Raw genomic sequence first — 13,323 nt, 5'->3', positions numbered from 1 at the left:
GCTATGGGAATCTGTCTGCAGCCCCTGCTCTGGCACTGAGCAAAATTCAGCCCTGGGGACAAGCAGTGGTGCATGAGCAGGGCTGCCCTGGGACAGCTGCCCCTTCCTGCCTGGCACAGGCAGACATCCCAGGACAAGCTGCTGTCCTGTCTGGTTTTTGGGGAACCATGTGCCTCTTGCTTTGCTCCCTGCACTGAGCACTGCTCTGTGGCTGTGGGACCTGGCACTGTTCAGCCTGGAGAAGAAAAGCCTGAAGGGGGAGCTCATCAAGCCTGATAAATACATCAAGGCTGGGTGTCAGGAGGTTGGGGGCACTCTGCTCTGAGGTGGCCACTGACAAGACAAGGGGTAACAGGCACAGGCTGGAACACAGGAGGTTTCACTGGCACAGGAGGAGAAACTCCTTTGGTGCTGAGGTGAGGGAGCCCTGGCCCAGGCTGCCCAGGGAGGGTGTGGAGGCTCCTTCTCAGGAGGTTTCCAAACCCACCTGGACACATTCCTGTGCCCCCTGAGCCAGGGGAACCTGCTTTAGCAGGGGGGTGGGCTGGAGGAGCTCTGCAGGGCCCTTCCCATCCCCACCACTCTATGACTATGGGAAGCTCAGGGGAACACACTCCCTGCATGCCACTGCAGCTGGCAGTGCTGGGTAGGTGAAGTGCTAGATTTGAAGCAGGCAGGATAAGTCTCCAGGAGCCTGTAGAGAGTCCTGGGCAGGGGGGTTAGTGCTGCCTCTGTGGCTTACGGGCACACAGGCCAGGCTGCCACAGGGCTGTGCTCAGCTGGGCACTGCCTCACCGTCAGCAGGTATTTGTGCCCACTGGGGTCTGTGAACTCCACATCCTCTGGTTTCACTGAGCTGCTCCACTTCTTTTTCTTCTTCTTCTTCCTCTTGTCCTCCCTCTCCTCGTCTTCCTGACCTCTGAGTTTGATGAAGGGCCACCAGCCCCTCATGCGCTTGTTGCGGAAGATGGAGAAGCGAGGGCTCGCGTCCTCCTTGGCCATCCTGATGCTGCAGTGCTCTGAGCTCTTGGCAGCCCTCACCATGTCGTGCAGCTTCAGCTCGATGGAGCCTGCAGGCACAGAGAAAGCTCAGGGTGAGATCCTGAGCTCAGCCCCACACACCCTTTGCTGTAGATCCCACTGCAGCAGCTGGGACCTGCTTGTGGTGGTGGGAGACAGAAAGGCAGAGTCCTGCACATCCACAGGTGGAGGACACAAAGTTCAGCATAAGAAAGGACCAAGAGTCAAAGACTAAAAAGCAGGAGCCACAGGTCTTGTCTCTGATGTGGCCAGTCTGGTTTGTGTGTGGTACAGTGGGTTACTCTCACTCCTTTGCCACGTCCCACCCTGCTCTCCCCACATGTCCAAGCTCCTCTTGGCCTCTTGTTCCTGCAAATGTCAATACAAACTATAAAACCTGGGTAACTCTTTAAAGGTTTGAAGTCTGTCTGACATCTGAAACAGACCCAATTCACTTCCCTGCTTGGCCTTGCAGGCCTGTTCCCCATGGAAGGTGCTCCACTTTTTCAGGGAGACCTTGCAACAAATCATGCAGTGGGCTGTACTGGCAAAAGCAGAGCCAGCAACCAAGGGATGTGGATGTTCTCTGTCTTCTGCTCGGCCCTGGTGAGACTGCATCTGGATACAGGGTCCACTTTTGGGCCTTCAACACAAGAAAAGTGTCAACTGACCAGAGAGAGTCCGGTGGCTGAGATGGTCAAGGCTCTCAGAATGGGCTGAGACCCCCAGGTGTGGTCAAGCCCAGAGAAGACAAGGCTGGGGAAAGATCTTACTGCATCTCCCAGAGCCTAAAGGAAGCTACAGAGCAGTGGAGATGGACTCAGCAGGAGGTGATGGAAGCACACAAGGCAACAGACACAAACTGCTGCAAGTAAAAAATAATGGAGATTTATGGGCATGGTGCAGTTAGGAAGAGCCCAGAGGGTGCTGGGATCTCCATCCTTGGAGAGACTCAAAACTCATCCTGAGCAACCAGAGCTCCGTTGCATGCAGCTCTGCTTGGAGCAGGAGGCTGCAGTAAGGGCTGCAGGAGCCCTTTGCTGTCTGAAGCTCCTGAGAGCTGCCAGGAACCATTTCTCAGTGCCCAAGTGCCAAGCTGAACCCATCAGCATTGCCAGTGCCTCCTGCAGGCAAAGCCCTTCACATAAACCAGAGAAGGTTGAGGAATAAAGAGAGTTTTCTCCTGCCCAAGAGACAGCAGAGCAAAGGGGCTGCTTTTCCTAGGGAGGCCCGAGTTGGAAGGAGAGAGGGACAACTGAACCGAGTGCTACAAACTTGTGGACGGCAGCAGAAGCAGGAGAGAAGCAGCAGCATTTGTGGGCTGAATCACCACCAGCCCAAAATCACCTGGCCCTGCTGCTTGCCCAGCTCAGCAGGTCTGGGTATTGGGAAGAGCCAGAGCAGCCAGGGAGCCTCGAGCCCTCAGCAATGACATACCACAAATGACCTGTCAAAGACTGCCAAGCCCTGTGCCCACAACACAAGCTCTCAGGAAAGCTGCCCTTGGACCAAGTGTTTGGGATCTGCAGATCTAAGTGAGAGCAAGTTTCTCAGAAAGGTTGTGAGGAAGCAGAACCTGGAAGTCCTGTGGTGTGACAGGCCCTGAAGGAGGACATCAAAGCCTTGGGACCAGCAAGCTCAAGGTGTCTGTGTGGGAAAGGGGTGTTACCTCCAGGCTCTGCCGATAGCTCACGTGTGGAAAACCAACCCAGCTGACTACTGAGTCTGATCTGATTGATGCCCCTTCTCAGAGAGATGGGGCCTGGGAGAAATGTTGTCACAGCCCAGCAGGGTGAGGGATGGGTCACCCCACTTCCAGCAGGTCACACTGTACCTAGGAAGTCATTGGCTGAGATCCTGTCGTAGTCCCACACCTGGAGGACCAGAACCGCCGGCTCCCGAAACTCCGACTCCTCCACAGAGAAGACAGAATCCTTCCTCCTGTAGGTGATCTCCTTCTCAGTTGGGAGGTAGCTGAAGCGGAAGATGAACCTCCAGTTGAAATTGCCCTCCCCAGTCAAGGAGTTGAAGTGAACATCTGTCTCCTGCTTCTCGTGGTCAAGACCCTTTATCCAGCTGCAGGAGAAACCCTGTTATCTCCCATCGCTGACAGCCCCAAAGCAGAGCAGCACAGAGGGGCTGAGCCCCACGGGGCAGCAGGAAGAGGCAAAGAGTAGACCAACACCTCTGGGGTCAGAGCAGTCCCTGCAGCCTACTGGAGCAAGGCAGCTGTGCTGAGGCAGAGAGGAGCAGCAGCGCAGAGCAGGCAGCAAGGGTGTGGGCAGGGAAGGGAGCAGGGCAGGCTCTGGCCTCCTACCAGCTCCCATCAGACCTTTTCACATAGATGTCACTGGAAGGCTCTCCTGTTATGGGGTTCACATCATCCAGGATCACATCCTCCGTGTTCCAGATAATGACACGCAGCTCATAGCTGTGGGAAGGCCAGGGGTGAGCAGGAGGGCAGAGGGAGGGACAGGACCCTGCACATCAGGTCACCAGCCCCAACCTGAGACAGGCACCAGAGCTGGGGAAGGGGCTGGAGCACAAGGGTGCTGGGGAGGGGCTGAGGGAATGGGGGTGTTGAGCCTGGAGAAGAGGAGGCTGAGGGCAGACAGGAGCCCTCTCTGACACTCACTGACAGGAGGCTGCAGGGAGCTGGGGGTTGGGCTCTACCCTCCCCAGTGATGAATGACAGGAAAGAAGAAATGGGCTCACGTTGCCCCAGGAAAGGTTGAGGTTGGAGCTGAGGTAGAACTGTGTCCCTGAGAGGGGTGTCAGCCCCTGTGCCAGGCTGCCCAGGGAGCTGGGGGAGTGCCCAGCCCTGGAGGGATCCCAAAGCCATGGAGCTGAGGTGCTGAGGGCCAGGGGTCAGTGGTGGGCTGGGCAGGGTGAGGGCAGGGCTGGGACTGCAGCAGCTTCAGGGGCTTTTCCATACCTGACAGGCAGCCGTGGCTTGATGTTGACAGGTGGTGGTGCAGGGACATCATTTGGAAACATGTCAATCCACATGTGCAGAGAGCCCTGAGAAGACAGTTGTGATCAGGAGACAAAAGGACAAGAGAGGACCAGTCAGGAGGCTGAGAACCCTCTGCCCTGAAGGCCCTTCCCAGAGCAATGCCTGGGCTGGGCAGGGGAAGACTTTAGTGAAGCCTTTGACACAGTCTCCCACAGCATTATCCTGGAGAACCTGGCTTGGATGGACCCACTCTGCATTGGGTCAGGTGAGTGGTTGGACTTGATGATCTCAAAGGTGTCTTCCAAATGAAATGATTCTATGATTCCAAGACATCCCACCTGCACAAGCCCAGGGCTCTCAGGGTTGTACAGGGTCCGGATCTCCACATGCTCTGGTACCAGCTTGTACCCGTATCCTGGCATCTCCTCCCAGTGCTGCAGGACGTACAAAGCCTTATGTTCATCATCCACTGACCAGTTTTCATCTGCCTCTCCTCTGTTGTTCCTCCCCGAGGCCTCTGCAGCAGGACACAGACAAGCAGAAGATGAAGGCATCTGGCCAGAAAGAGCCAGGTCAGGATCAGGATGTTACAGGCACAAGTGAAGGAGGATGATGGACCAGGCAAAAAAGCACCTCACCAGGAAAGCAAAATGGGGAGAAGCAGGAGGGCAAAGGTGAAGGAAATGAGTTCAATATGTTGCAGAGAGAAGGAAAAACACCAGGAGGAAGACAAACAAGCTAAGGAAAATGAGAGGAAAAGGGGTAAGAGAAGAATTTACCATGGTCCTGGGAAAAGGCTGCAGGGGACTGAGGAGGGTGTGACCCTCTGGGGCAGTTCAAGTGCCCATGTCACTGTGGCAGTGCCAACAGGCCCATGGATGAAAGGTTTTGCTATAGAAGTGCTCCAGTCATTTGGCACTTGTCACCACTTGTCACTTGGCAGCGACAGGCAGCTGTGCTCTCCCTTAACAGTCTGATCAACTCATGAGCTCACTGGGGACAGTGAAGCCAAATGGCAGTTAGAGACCAAATCCCTGCTGGTGGGGAGAAAAGCAAGGAACCAGCAGGTGAGGACACAAGGACCCACCCAACCCTGGGTTTATGGAGAGATTCTGCCCTTTGGAGATGAGCCCAAGACCAAAAGCATCCCAAGCAGCAGAGATTCACCAGCCACAGCCACGCTGGAACCAGCATCAGCTCTCAGAGCACCAGGAGAGCACCTCAATTCTCCCTTCCCAGCCACCCAGTGACCTGAGAAAAGGGGAAAAAGGCTTTTGGAGGCTCCTTGCCCTCTCCTGGGCAGGATTCCTTTCTCCTTCATGACAAAAGCCATTAAGAGGCCAGTAGAAAGGTGAGGATCAGCTGATGTTGGGCACACACACCATGGGCAGAGGGATCATCCTTCCTACAGGCCATGCAGCACTGCTCTCAGGACACAGCCACCCACATCTGCTCCATCCTTCCCTCCAGGCTGGATGTGACTGCACAGGTGTTGGCCACAGGAGGGAATGAGCAGAGCAGGGACAGGCCTGTGCTCAGGGGGGTTCTTCATCACTGCTGGCAGAGGGCACAAAGGTATTGTGTTCTTGGACAGCCCTGGCTCAGGGTCTGGAACACCAGTGAGGAGGAAAGAAAAGCAGTAAAAGAGAAGCAGAAGCTGTCCATGAGGAAGAAATCAACAGCAGGGAGGAGCAGTGGGGAGTAACCCAAGGCACTCAAAGCCACCAGAAGCACAGAGCATCCCTGAAGGACAAAGGCAGCCAAAACCAGGAAAGGAGACTGAAAAAGCCACCTCTCAAAAAAGCCACCACAAAAAAAGGACACTGGTGTCTTGCTGACAGTTGTCACAAGCAGATGGAGGTACAGCTTTGTGCCAGTGCTGGCCACCAGAAGCAGCTGTGTCTCCTCTGGCCCTCCAGCCCCCGTGCCCACTGCTGCTGTGCAAGCAGGGTTAACCCTGCCTCACCCACTGCCTGGGAAGCCACCGTGCCACCAATGGCCCAGATCACACCTTCCCACAGCACAACACTGTCACCCACTGAAACCAGGGCACTGAGCACTGGGGATGCTCCCCACACTCATCCAGAGTTGGGCACAGAGTGAGGCAGCCAGGCTGGGCACTTGAGGGAAGGGAGGCTGCTGGGTTCCCAAACCTCTCAGCAACACGTGCACTGCTGTTTAAGGGAGCAGTCATTCCTCTCTTAGCCTTCTGTACCTTCAGGAAAAGCCTCTGGAGGGACTTTGAATATTTTGTTGTCCACTTTGACCTCCTCCTGTCTGTATTCTGCTGCTGGGAGCGAGTTCTTCTTGCATAAACTATCCAAGATCTGCGTGGGCTTGAAAGCATCTCGCCACATGTTGTAGCCACTTCTGCAGGGAAAGGAAAACATTGAGAAGATCTGCAACTTAGACACAACAGGACTTTTTTTCCTAGGCTGTGAAACACCTTGCCTTCCCCACAGCACAGGCTATACTACTGGATCCCTGCTCACAGAGAAAACCACAGGTATGCAAAAGCTTAAGGAATAAAAAGCTTAACAAGCTCTTCTCGCTGAGAACAAGCCAGGCTTCCACCCCACAGACAGCAGCCTCTGAGCAACAACAGGAGTGGTGGCCAAAAAGGCCAGTGGCATCCTGGGGTGGCTTGGAAGGGCTGTGGGCAGTAGGTCAGAGAGGTTCTGCTCCCCCTCTACTCTGTCCTCGTGAGACCACATCTGGGATATTGCCTCCAGTTCTGGGCCCCTCAGTTCCAGAAGCACAGGGAGCTGCTGGAGAGAGTTCAGCACAGGGACACAGAGATAATGAAGGGAGTGGAGCATCTCCCTTGTGATGAAAGGATGAGGGAGCTGGAGCTCTTTATCTTGGAGGAGACTGAGGGGTGACCTCATTCATGTCACAAATCCATCAAGGGTGGGTGTGAGGAGGCTGGAGCCAGGCTGTGCTCAGGGATGGCCAGGGACAGGACAAGGGGCAATGGGCACAAGCTGGAACAGAAGAGGTTCCAAAGAGACACAAGGAAGAATTCTTCAGGGTGAGGGAGCCCTGGCAGGAGCTGCCCAGATGGGCTGTGGAGGCTCCTTCTCTGGAGACATTCAACCCCAGCTGGATGAGTTCCTGTGTGCCCTGCTCTAGGTGTTCCTGCTCTGGCAGGGGAGTTGCACTGGATGAGCTTTTGAGGTCCCTTCCAACCCTCAAGATTCTGTGTTTCTGTGAACAGGAGCACTTGCAGCTGCTGCTTGGGTGGGAGAGAGGTTTTAGGAGTGCTGGGGACTTGACTCCATTCCCACAGCTAATTCTTCAACAGTGGGGCAGAACAGATCCTTCCAGAAAAGTGGCCAAAGCCATCAGAGAATCCATACTGACTGAGGCAGAAGTCTTTGCTTCTCACAGAACTAGTTACTGCCAGAGAAAACGACCCTACATTCTGAAAGAGATCCAAACCACATCAGTGCCAAGGGAGCACCTTTCCCACACACCACCAACATGGAAGCATTAAGGAGTTTTTTGCTCCTATCTGCAAAGAGCTTTAGTGTGCAGCAGGAATCACAGAGCTGTCCCAGGAAGCTGGCAAGAGTCTAAAAGGAGATGGAGTCATCCATGCAGCTTGTAGTGAGTCTTTGAGCAGCACCCTGCTCCAAGGATACTGTGGGTGCAGGCTGCATCCTGCCAAGCTGCAGGTGCCCTGTTGCCCACCACAGCAGCAGCTGAGGAGGTGTCATCTCAGGGCTCCAGCCTGTCCCAGTGGTACCTACATGTCATACTGAGAAGCCACTCCACAGTTGGCCCTGTGCTTGCTGTAGAATCGATTCTCCAAGTCAATCTTGGTCTCCCCAATCAGGTCATCGGATCCCACCAGGTCGTGGTCGAATATTGCCACGGTGAGTTCTGACTCCATGGGAAAGGAGACTGTCAGCTCCATGACTCTGGGCAGATGCAGACGGGGAGAGGGCAATTAGCAAAACCAGATGGAACTGAGGCACGTGCTCTGCTTTGATCATCCTACACCTTTAAGAACTGTATTTGGCAACTCAAAAACCTCTGGTAGAGTTTGGTTCTTTGCACATGCAGCGTGTGCAGTTTTCAGTGTGAAGTTCAAACACAGGAGTTACTGTTCCAGGAATGCATGCCCATGGAGAGAGATCCTGGAGGCAGGGGAAAAGCTCTACAAGGCTCTGCTGCTGCTTGGCTTACTACTTTGTTAAAACAAGGCCCTGTGAGTACTCCCCTCCTAACCCACAACACTTGTGGCTCCTGTGTCAGCCAGAGGCAAGAGACATGCTGGGACCTTTGTGTTACAGCACAAGATTCTCCAGCAGAAAGGCACAGAACCCCACACATTCTGGGCCCCAGCCCAGCCCTGGGTTTGCACTACTTATTCCTAGTAAACCTGCTAGATGAAAACTTCCTGCTTACTCTCCAAACACGGGATTGAGCTGCTTTGGGATGTATCGCTCCTTTGTGTCCCTCTGCTCCTGCCCCACAGTCACCACCACGTAGGGGTCTGCTTTGCCATTGGGGTCTGCTGGAGACAGGTTTGTAGCCTGGAACACACAAGAAGTAGTACCATGCATCAGCTGCAGAGAGCAACCTGCACCAGGGGCATAGCACAGGCCTGAGGGCACCAAACCCACAGCTCAGGACCCTCCAGCAGCTGCCCAGGCAGTGAAACAGCACTTGCTCTCCATTCCCCAATGCCTGATGTCTCCAGCTGCCATCCCACCTTTTTGCTCCCTTGTCTCAAGGCTGATGAGAGGAGCTGAGAAATGCCCACCTGGATTTTTAGTTCCAAAGCACAGAAGGCTCCCCATGGAGCAACTGACTTCCCCTGGGCTGGCAGAGCCCTCAAGCCACTCATCATCACTTGTAAGTACATAAAGAGTGGGTGACAGGAGGATGGGGGGACACTTTTTTTCTGTGGTGGCCAGTGCCAGGACAAGGGGTAACAGACACAGGCTGGAACAGAATTTCCACTGGAACAGGAGGAGAAACTCCCTTGGTGCTGAGTTGAGGGAGCCCTGGCCCAGGCTGCCCAGGGAGGGTGTGGAGGCTCCTTCTCGGGAGGTTTCCAAACCCACCTGGACACATTCCTGTGCCCCCTGAGCCAGGGGAACCTGCCTTAGCAGGGGCTGGGGCTGGAGCAGCTCTGCAGGGCCCTTCCAGCCTCCACCATTCTGGGGTTCTGTGATTGAGCTTTTCACAAGTGCCACTGCTCACATGTACTGAGCAGAGAATGGCAAGAGGCCCGTAGGCAGGGACAGACTTCCAAGCACTACTGGCACCACCAGCACCAGGGACTTACCTTAACAATGTAAACTCTGACAAGCACCTTGATGGGTCTGTTTCTTGGAACACCCTGGGAGACCTTGGGCTCTGTGCCAGCTTCCTCAGTAGGGTAGACATAGAAAGAGCCCTGCAGGAAAGACACTGGAAGTAACTGGATTTGTTCCCAGGGAGTATCTCAGGTGGAACCAAGATCAGCTTCACCTGCTGACTGAAAACTCAGAGGCATCACCCCCTGCAGCCCTCAGACACCCTGTGGCCATGGGGATGGTCCTTTCCAAAGGTTCTGCCATGCCCACGTGGCCCAGGATTAGACTGCAGGCTGTCAGAGCACTGCCAGGGCCAGGTCTAAATATCTCCAGGCTCTCTACATCAGCTGCATTTATCAACTAACAAAGGACTATAGTACACAACTGCTTCAATGGGCACCAGCAGTACACTGGCCATGGGCACTATGGCCTCACATCACCTTGCACACATCCCCTGCACTCCCCAAAGGCTTCACTGGTGCTGACACCCTCTGAAGTACAGTTTGTCCTGAGGATCTTCCTCCATGTGCAACACAACTGGCATCCAACTGACACAGTACCTTGTACTTCCCCACAAAGTTCTCGTCCTCATTTCCATCTTCATCCTCATTTGCTTTGCCTCGATGCAGTGGGAAAATGCACAGCCAGTCTTCAAAGTTCCCAAACTCATTTTCCAGCTCAGAGTTGTAGATCTGAAACAAGGAATTTGGGGTCTTTTCCTGCCATCTTAAAGGAGAGGAGTCACAAATGCCATCCTTTCCCTGCTTCATCCATTTCACCTGGTCCCACCTCACCCCTGCATGACTCAGTGCTACAGTTGTTCCTTATCCCCCCAGGTCCCTCCTCAGATGTTCACACACATCCCACTTTGGCTCCAAGCTCTAACCACCTGTTTCAAAGCCCACCAAGAATGGGGGCCCAGTGCTCACTGCAGGTTCTCCTCCTGGCCTGACCTTCTACTTCAGGGGATGAGTAGGACACAGACAAAGGAGCAAGGCTGACAGATGCCACGTGTCACCCCAGTAGTCACCTGAAGGGTAGCAATGTGCTTCCTTTTGGGTCGAGCAGGTTCAGCTTCAATCACTGCCTCATCTTCTGCTTCCATGTCAATGGAGGATGCATTTAAATTCCCTCCATCTAGAAATGACAAGAAGAGATCAGGTTTCTTACCATCTCGACTATCTGTCCACAAAGTGACTGCAGGCACAACTCCAGCTTTCCCCCAGTGCCCTGCACCTGGAGCTGGTGCTGTCTGAACAGAAGCCTTCATGGCATCTCACCTTTCCCAGCAAGGGGCTGGCTGGAGCAGGGGGAAGGGGGACAACAATGGGCACAGGGGTGCCTGCATGGCTATGGCTTAGGAAGGGAGCGGGCAGAGACCAAAGGGAGGAAGGGGGCTGGATCAGCCACGGGTGCTGTCAGGGGAGGCACAAAGGAGAGCCAACCCTCTGCTTTGGGTGGGTGTTTGTTTGGTGGGCTGCTGCTTTGGAGGGAACTGAAGCATCACTGCCAGTCTGAGCACAGGCAGCTGTGCCTGGAGAGAGCAGAGCTAGACCTTCCTCTGGAGCATCAGCAACCCAAGGACAGAGAGGATGCATCCTTGCCCCATTTCCCAAAGCCCCCAGACCCCTGAGCACCAATCACCTGCAGGTACCTTCCAGCCCTCTCCTTGAATACCATTTACATCACTTCTATACCTGCTGTCTCACCTGCCCAGGCCACTGCTAGGCAAGTCACTGCTCACACCTCTGAAAGCCTGTGCCTACAGCTGTAACATTGTTCTCATGTCATCTGTTTACTCTTTCTGCCACCTCACAGTGAATCCTGGAGCCCAGGGCAGCATCCCACGTGCCCAGTGTGACGCCCAGCTCCTGGGCATTTTGCCTCTCTCCATCCCACCTTTGCTTCCTGCTCTCAGCCTGACAGTCCCAGGATCCTTGCAGCTGATTTTTCTGCAGGCTTTTGCTCACTCAGCAAGGCCTTTGCTTCAACACAATTTCCCAAACTTTTCTGAGGAAACAAAGTTTTCATGGAAAAGGAAGCAGCAGTTTTCAACTCGAACTGGCCTTTGTTAGTCCTTGCCAACGTTTCCAGTCTCTCTGCTCCCTTTTGTGTTGTTTTTGCTGAATGTTGCAAAGCTGTTGCCAGCTCAGACCCCATTCCCACAAACCCAGCAGCTCCTGGCTCTCCCCACAGGAGAGCTAGAGGACTCACCTGCATCATTCAGGTCATCATTTTCAGCATCTTCCTCATCACTGCGAGTCTGAAACACACAGAAGCAGTCACATCCCCATATCCTGCACAGCAAAGGTTTCTCCACCCAAGCATAGGGCACTGTCAAAGCTTTCCTGACAGCAGCCAGTAACACCCAGCCTGAGATAGTTTGGCATTAACACTGTTGCAGGAGGCTATTCACTGAGTGGCTTAATGACCTTTTCTTCTCTCCAAATCCTGCTGCTGGCTTTTTTTATTTGGACTTAAGGGATGCAGAGCAATGGAGGAGCTTTGGGGCAGGCCTGCTCTCACAGAACATCCTGGGAAGACAGCCAGGAGAGAGTCATGCCCTGCACATGACATGCCCTGCACAGCAGCTAAAAGCAACGATGCCACATCTTCAGGATTGCCTCAACAAAACCTCAGTCACCTTCTCAAAACCCCTCGGGCACCCCAGGGATGCTTCAACAGCCACTGCCTGAAGTCAACCCACTGCCAGGTGCTTGATACCTGGCTACCATCTGTGTGCTTGACACACAAAACCCCACATCTTCCTGCAGATCCATGCCTATGACACTCAGTGACACTGAAAACGTCTTGCTCAAGCCAGGGTGTCCCCTGTCCCCTCTGCTGACAGCTGCCACAACAGATTACCTGGTTATACAGTTCCTTCAGGGACTCATAGTACTTGGACCACCAATCCAGCTCTTCCAGCTCTGGTTTTTCCTCTTCATATTCATCCTCTTTCTTTACAAGTTTATTGATAGGAATTTTCTTCAAAGGAGCCTTGTAAGAGGAGAGAAAAGAGTTCAGGGAGAGGAAACCACCACCCAGAACACCCACGTACCCCTCTCTGCTGCCCTGTGAGCCTCTGGCAGAGGCTCAGCTTTGGAGCAGAGCACATGGGGTGCAAGGTGATGTGCTGCCCCAGGTTTTGCTTTGCTCCAGGAGCAGCAGTTTCGAGGCAGGAGGCACACACAGCACACTGTGCTCTCCATGCCAGAGCCTCGACAGGCAGCAGCGTCAGGGAGCAGGTAGGAGGGAGAAGCAATGGGGCCAAACTGAAACTGGTGGTTGAAATCAAACTCTTGTTTGTAACCTTCCATTTGCCTTTCCAAACTTCAAACTTTGGTGAGCCAAACACATCACTCACCTTGACAAGGCTCAGGGGATGGGTGCTGGGACGGGGGTCACCAGCTGCCAGGCCAATGTTCACCACAGTGTGCGAGGGAAGGCACTGGGATGACACTTTCCGAGCTGAGAGGCAGAGAGAGAGTCTTCACCTTTCCATTCATTTAGTTCTGCCCACTGCTTCCTACTTTTGGGGCAGTGGTTATTCCACAGGAAAACCCTCCCTGTTACCCCACTACAGTGTGATTACTTTTAAAGCTTTTGATAGCAGACCCTGCAAAAATGTTACTGGAAATGCAGGTGCTGTGCTGAGACTGGCACCATCATCACCAGGCTTGTTGCTGCCTCCCAGGAACTCAGATCCACGAGATAACACTTTCATAGAATCACAGAATGGTAGGGGTTGGATAAGACCTTTAGAGATCATCCAGCCCAACCTTCCTGCAGAAGCAGGTTCACCTAGATCAGGTCACACAGGAACGTGTCCAGATGGGTCTTGACCTCCAAGGAAGGAGCCTCCACACCCTCCCTGGGCAACTTTCCCTTTATTGCAAATGACCACAGGCCAATCAATCCTTTGCTGCTTTTCCTTTGTGCCAGATTTATTTACACACTTGCAGACCAGGAGCTCTGGCTGTGAGATCACAGAGCTATTTAGTGAATCCACTACCCATCAAACAGACTTTGATCCAG

The 13,323-nt window shown here is 53.9% G+C and overlaps 1 protein-coding gene across 1 annotated transcript in view; it reads right to left on the bottom strand.

Moving 5' to 3' along the window:
* LOC104560380 (fer-1-like protein 4) overlaps positions 1–13,323 on the bottom strand; it is a 38,054-nt gene that overhangs the window by 2,250 nt on the left and 22,481 nt on the right. Inside the window, exons 30-43 of the mRNA XM_062008884.1 lie at positions 12,653–12,756; positions 12,154–12,285; positions 11,500–11,548; positions 10,316–10,422; positions 9,846–9,977; positions 9,276–9,386; positions 8,390–8,517; positions 7,729–7,899; positions 6,192–6,346; positions 4,315–4,493; positions 3,956–4,041; positions 3,353–3,451; positions 2,855–3,096; positions 796–1,070 (exon numbers count right to left, since the gene is read on the bottom strand). Coding sequence (XP_061864868.1) covers positions 796–1,070; positions 2,855–3,096; positions 3,353–3,451; positions 3,956–4,041; positions 4,315–4,493; positions 6,192–6,346; positions 7,729–7,899; positions 8,390–8,517; positions 9,276–9,386; positions 9,846–9,977; positions 10,316–10,422; positions 11,500–11,548; positions 12,154–12,285; positions 12,653–12,756 — 1,970 coding nt within the window. The remainder of the gene's footprint in view (positions 1–795; positions 1,071–2,854; positions 3,097–3,352; positions 3,452–3,955; positions 4,042–4,314; positions 4,494–6,191; positions 6,347–7,728; positions 7,900–8,389; positions 8,518–9,275; positions 9,387–9,845; positions 9,978–10,315; positions 10,423–11,499; positions 11,549–12,153; positions 12,286–12,652; positions 12,757–13,323) is intronic.

Source organism: Colius striatus, chromosome 16, assembly GCF_028858725.1.
Source record: "Colius striatus isolate bColStr4 chromosome 16, bColStr4.1.hap1, whole genome shotgun sequence".
Classification (NCBI taxonomy): Eukaryota; Metazoa; Chordata; class Aves; order Coliiformes; family Coliidae; genus Colius; species Colius striatus.
This window is presented reverse-complemented; position numbering and strand designations above follow the sequence as displayed.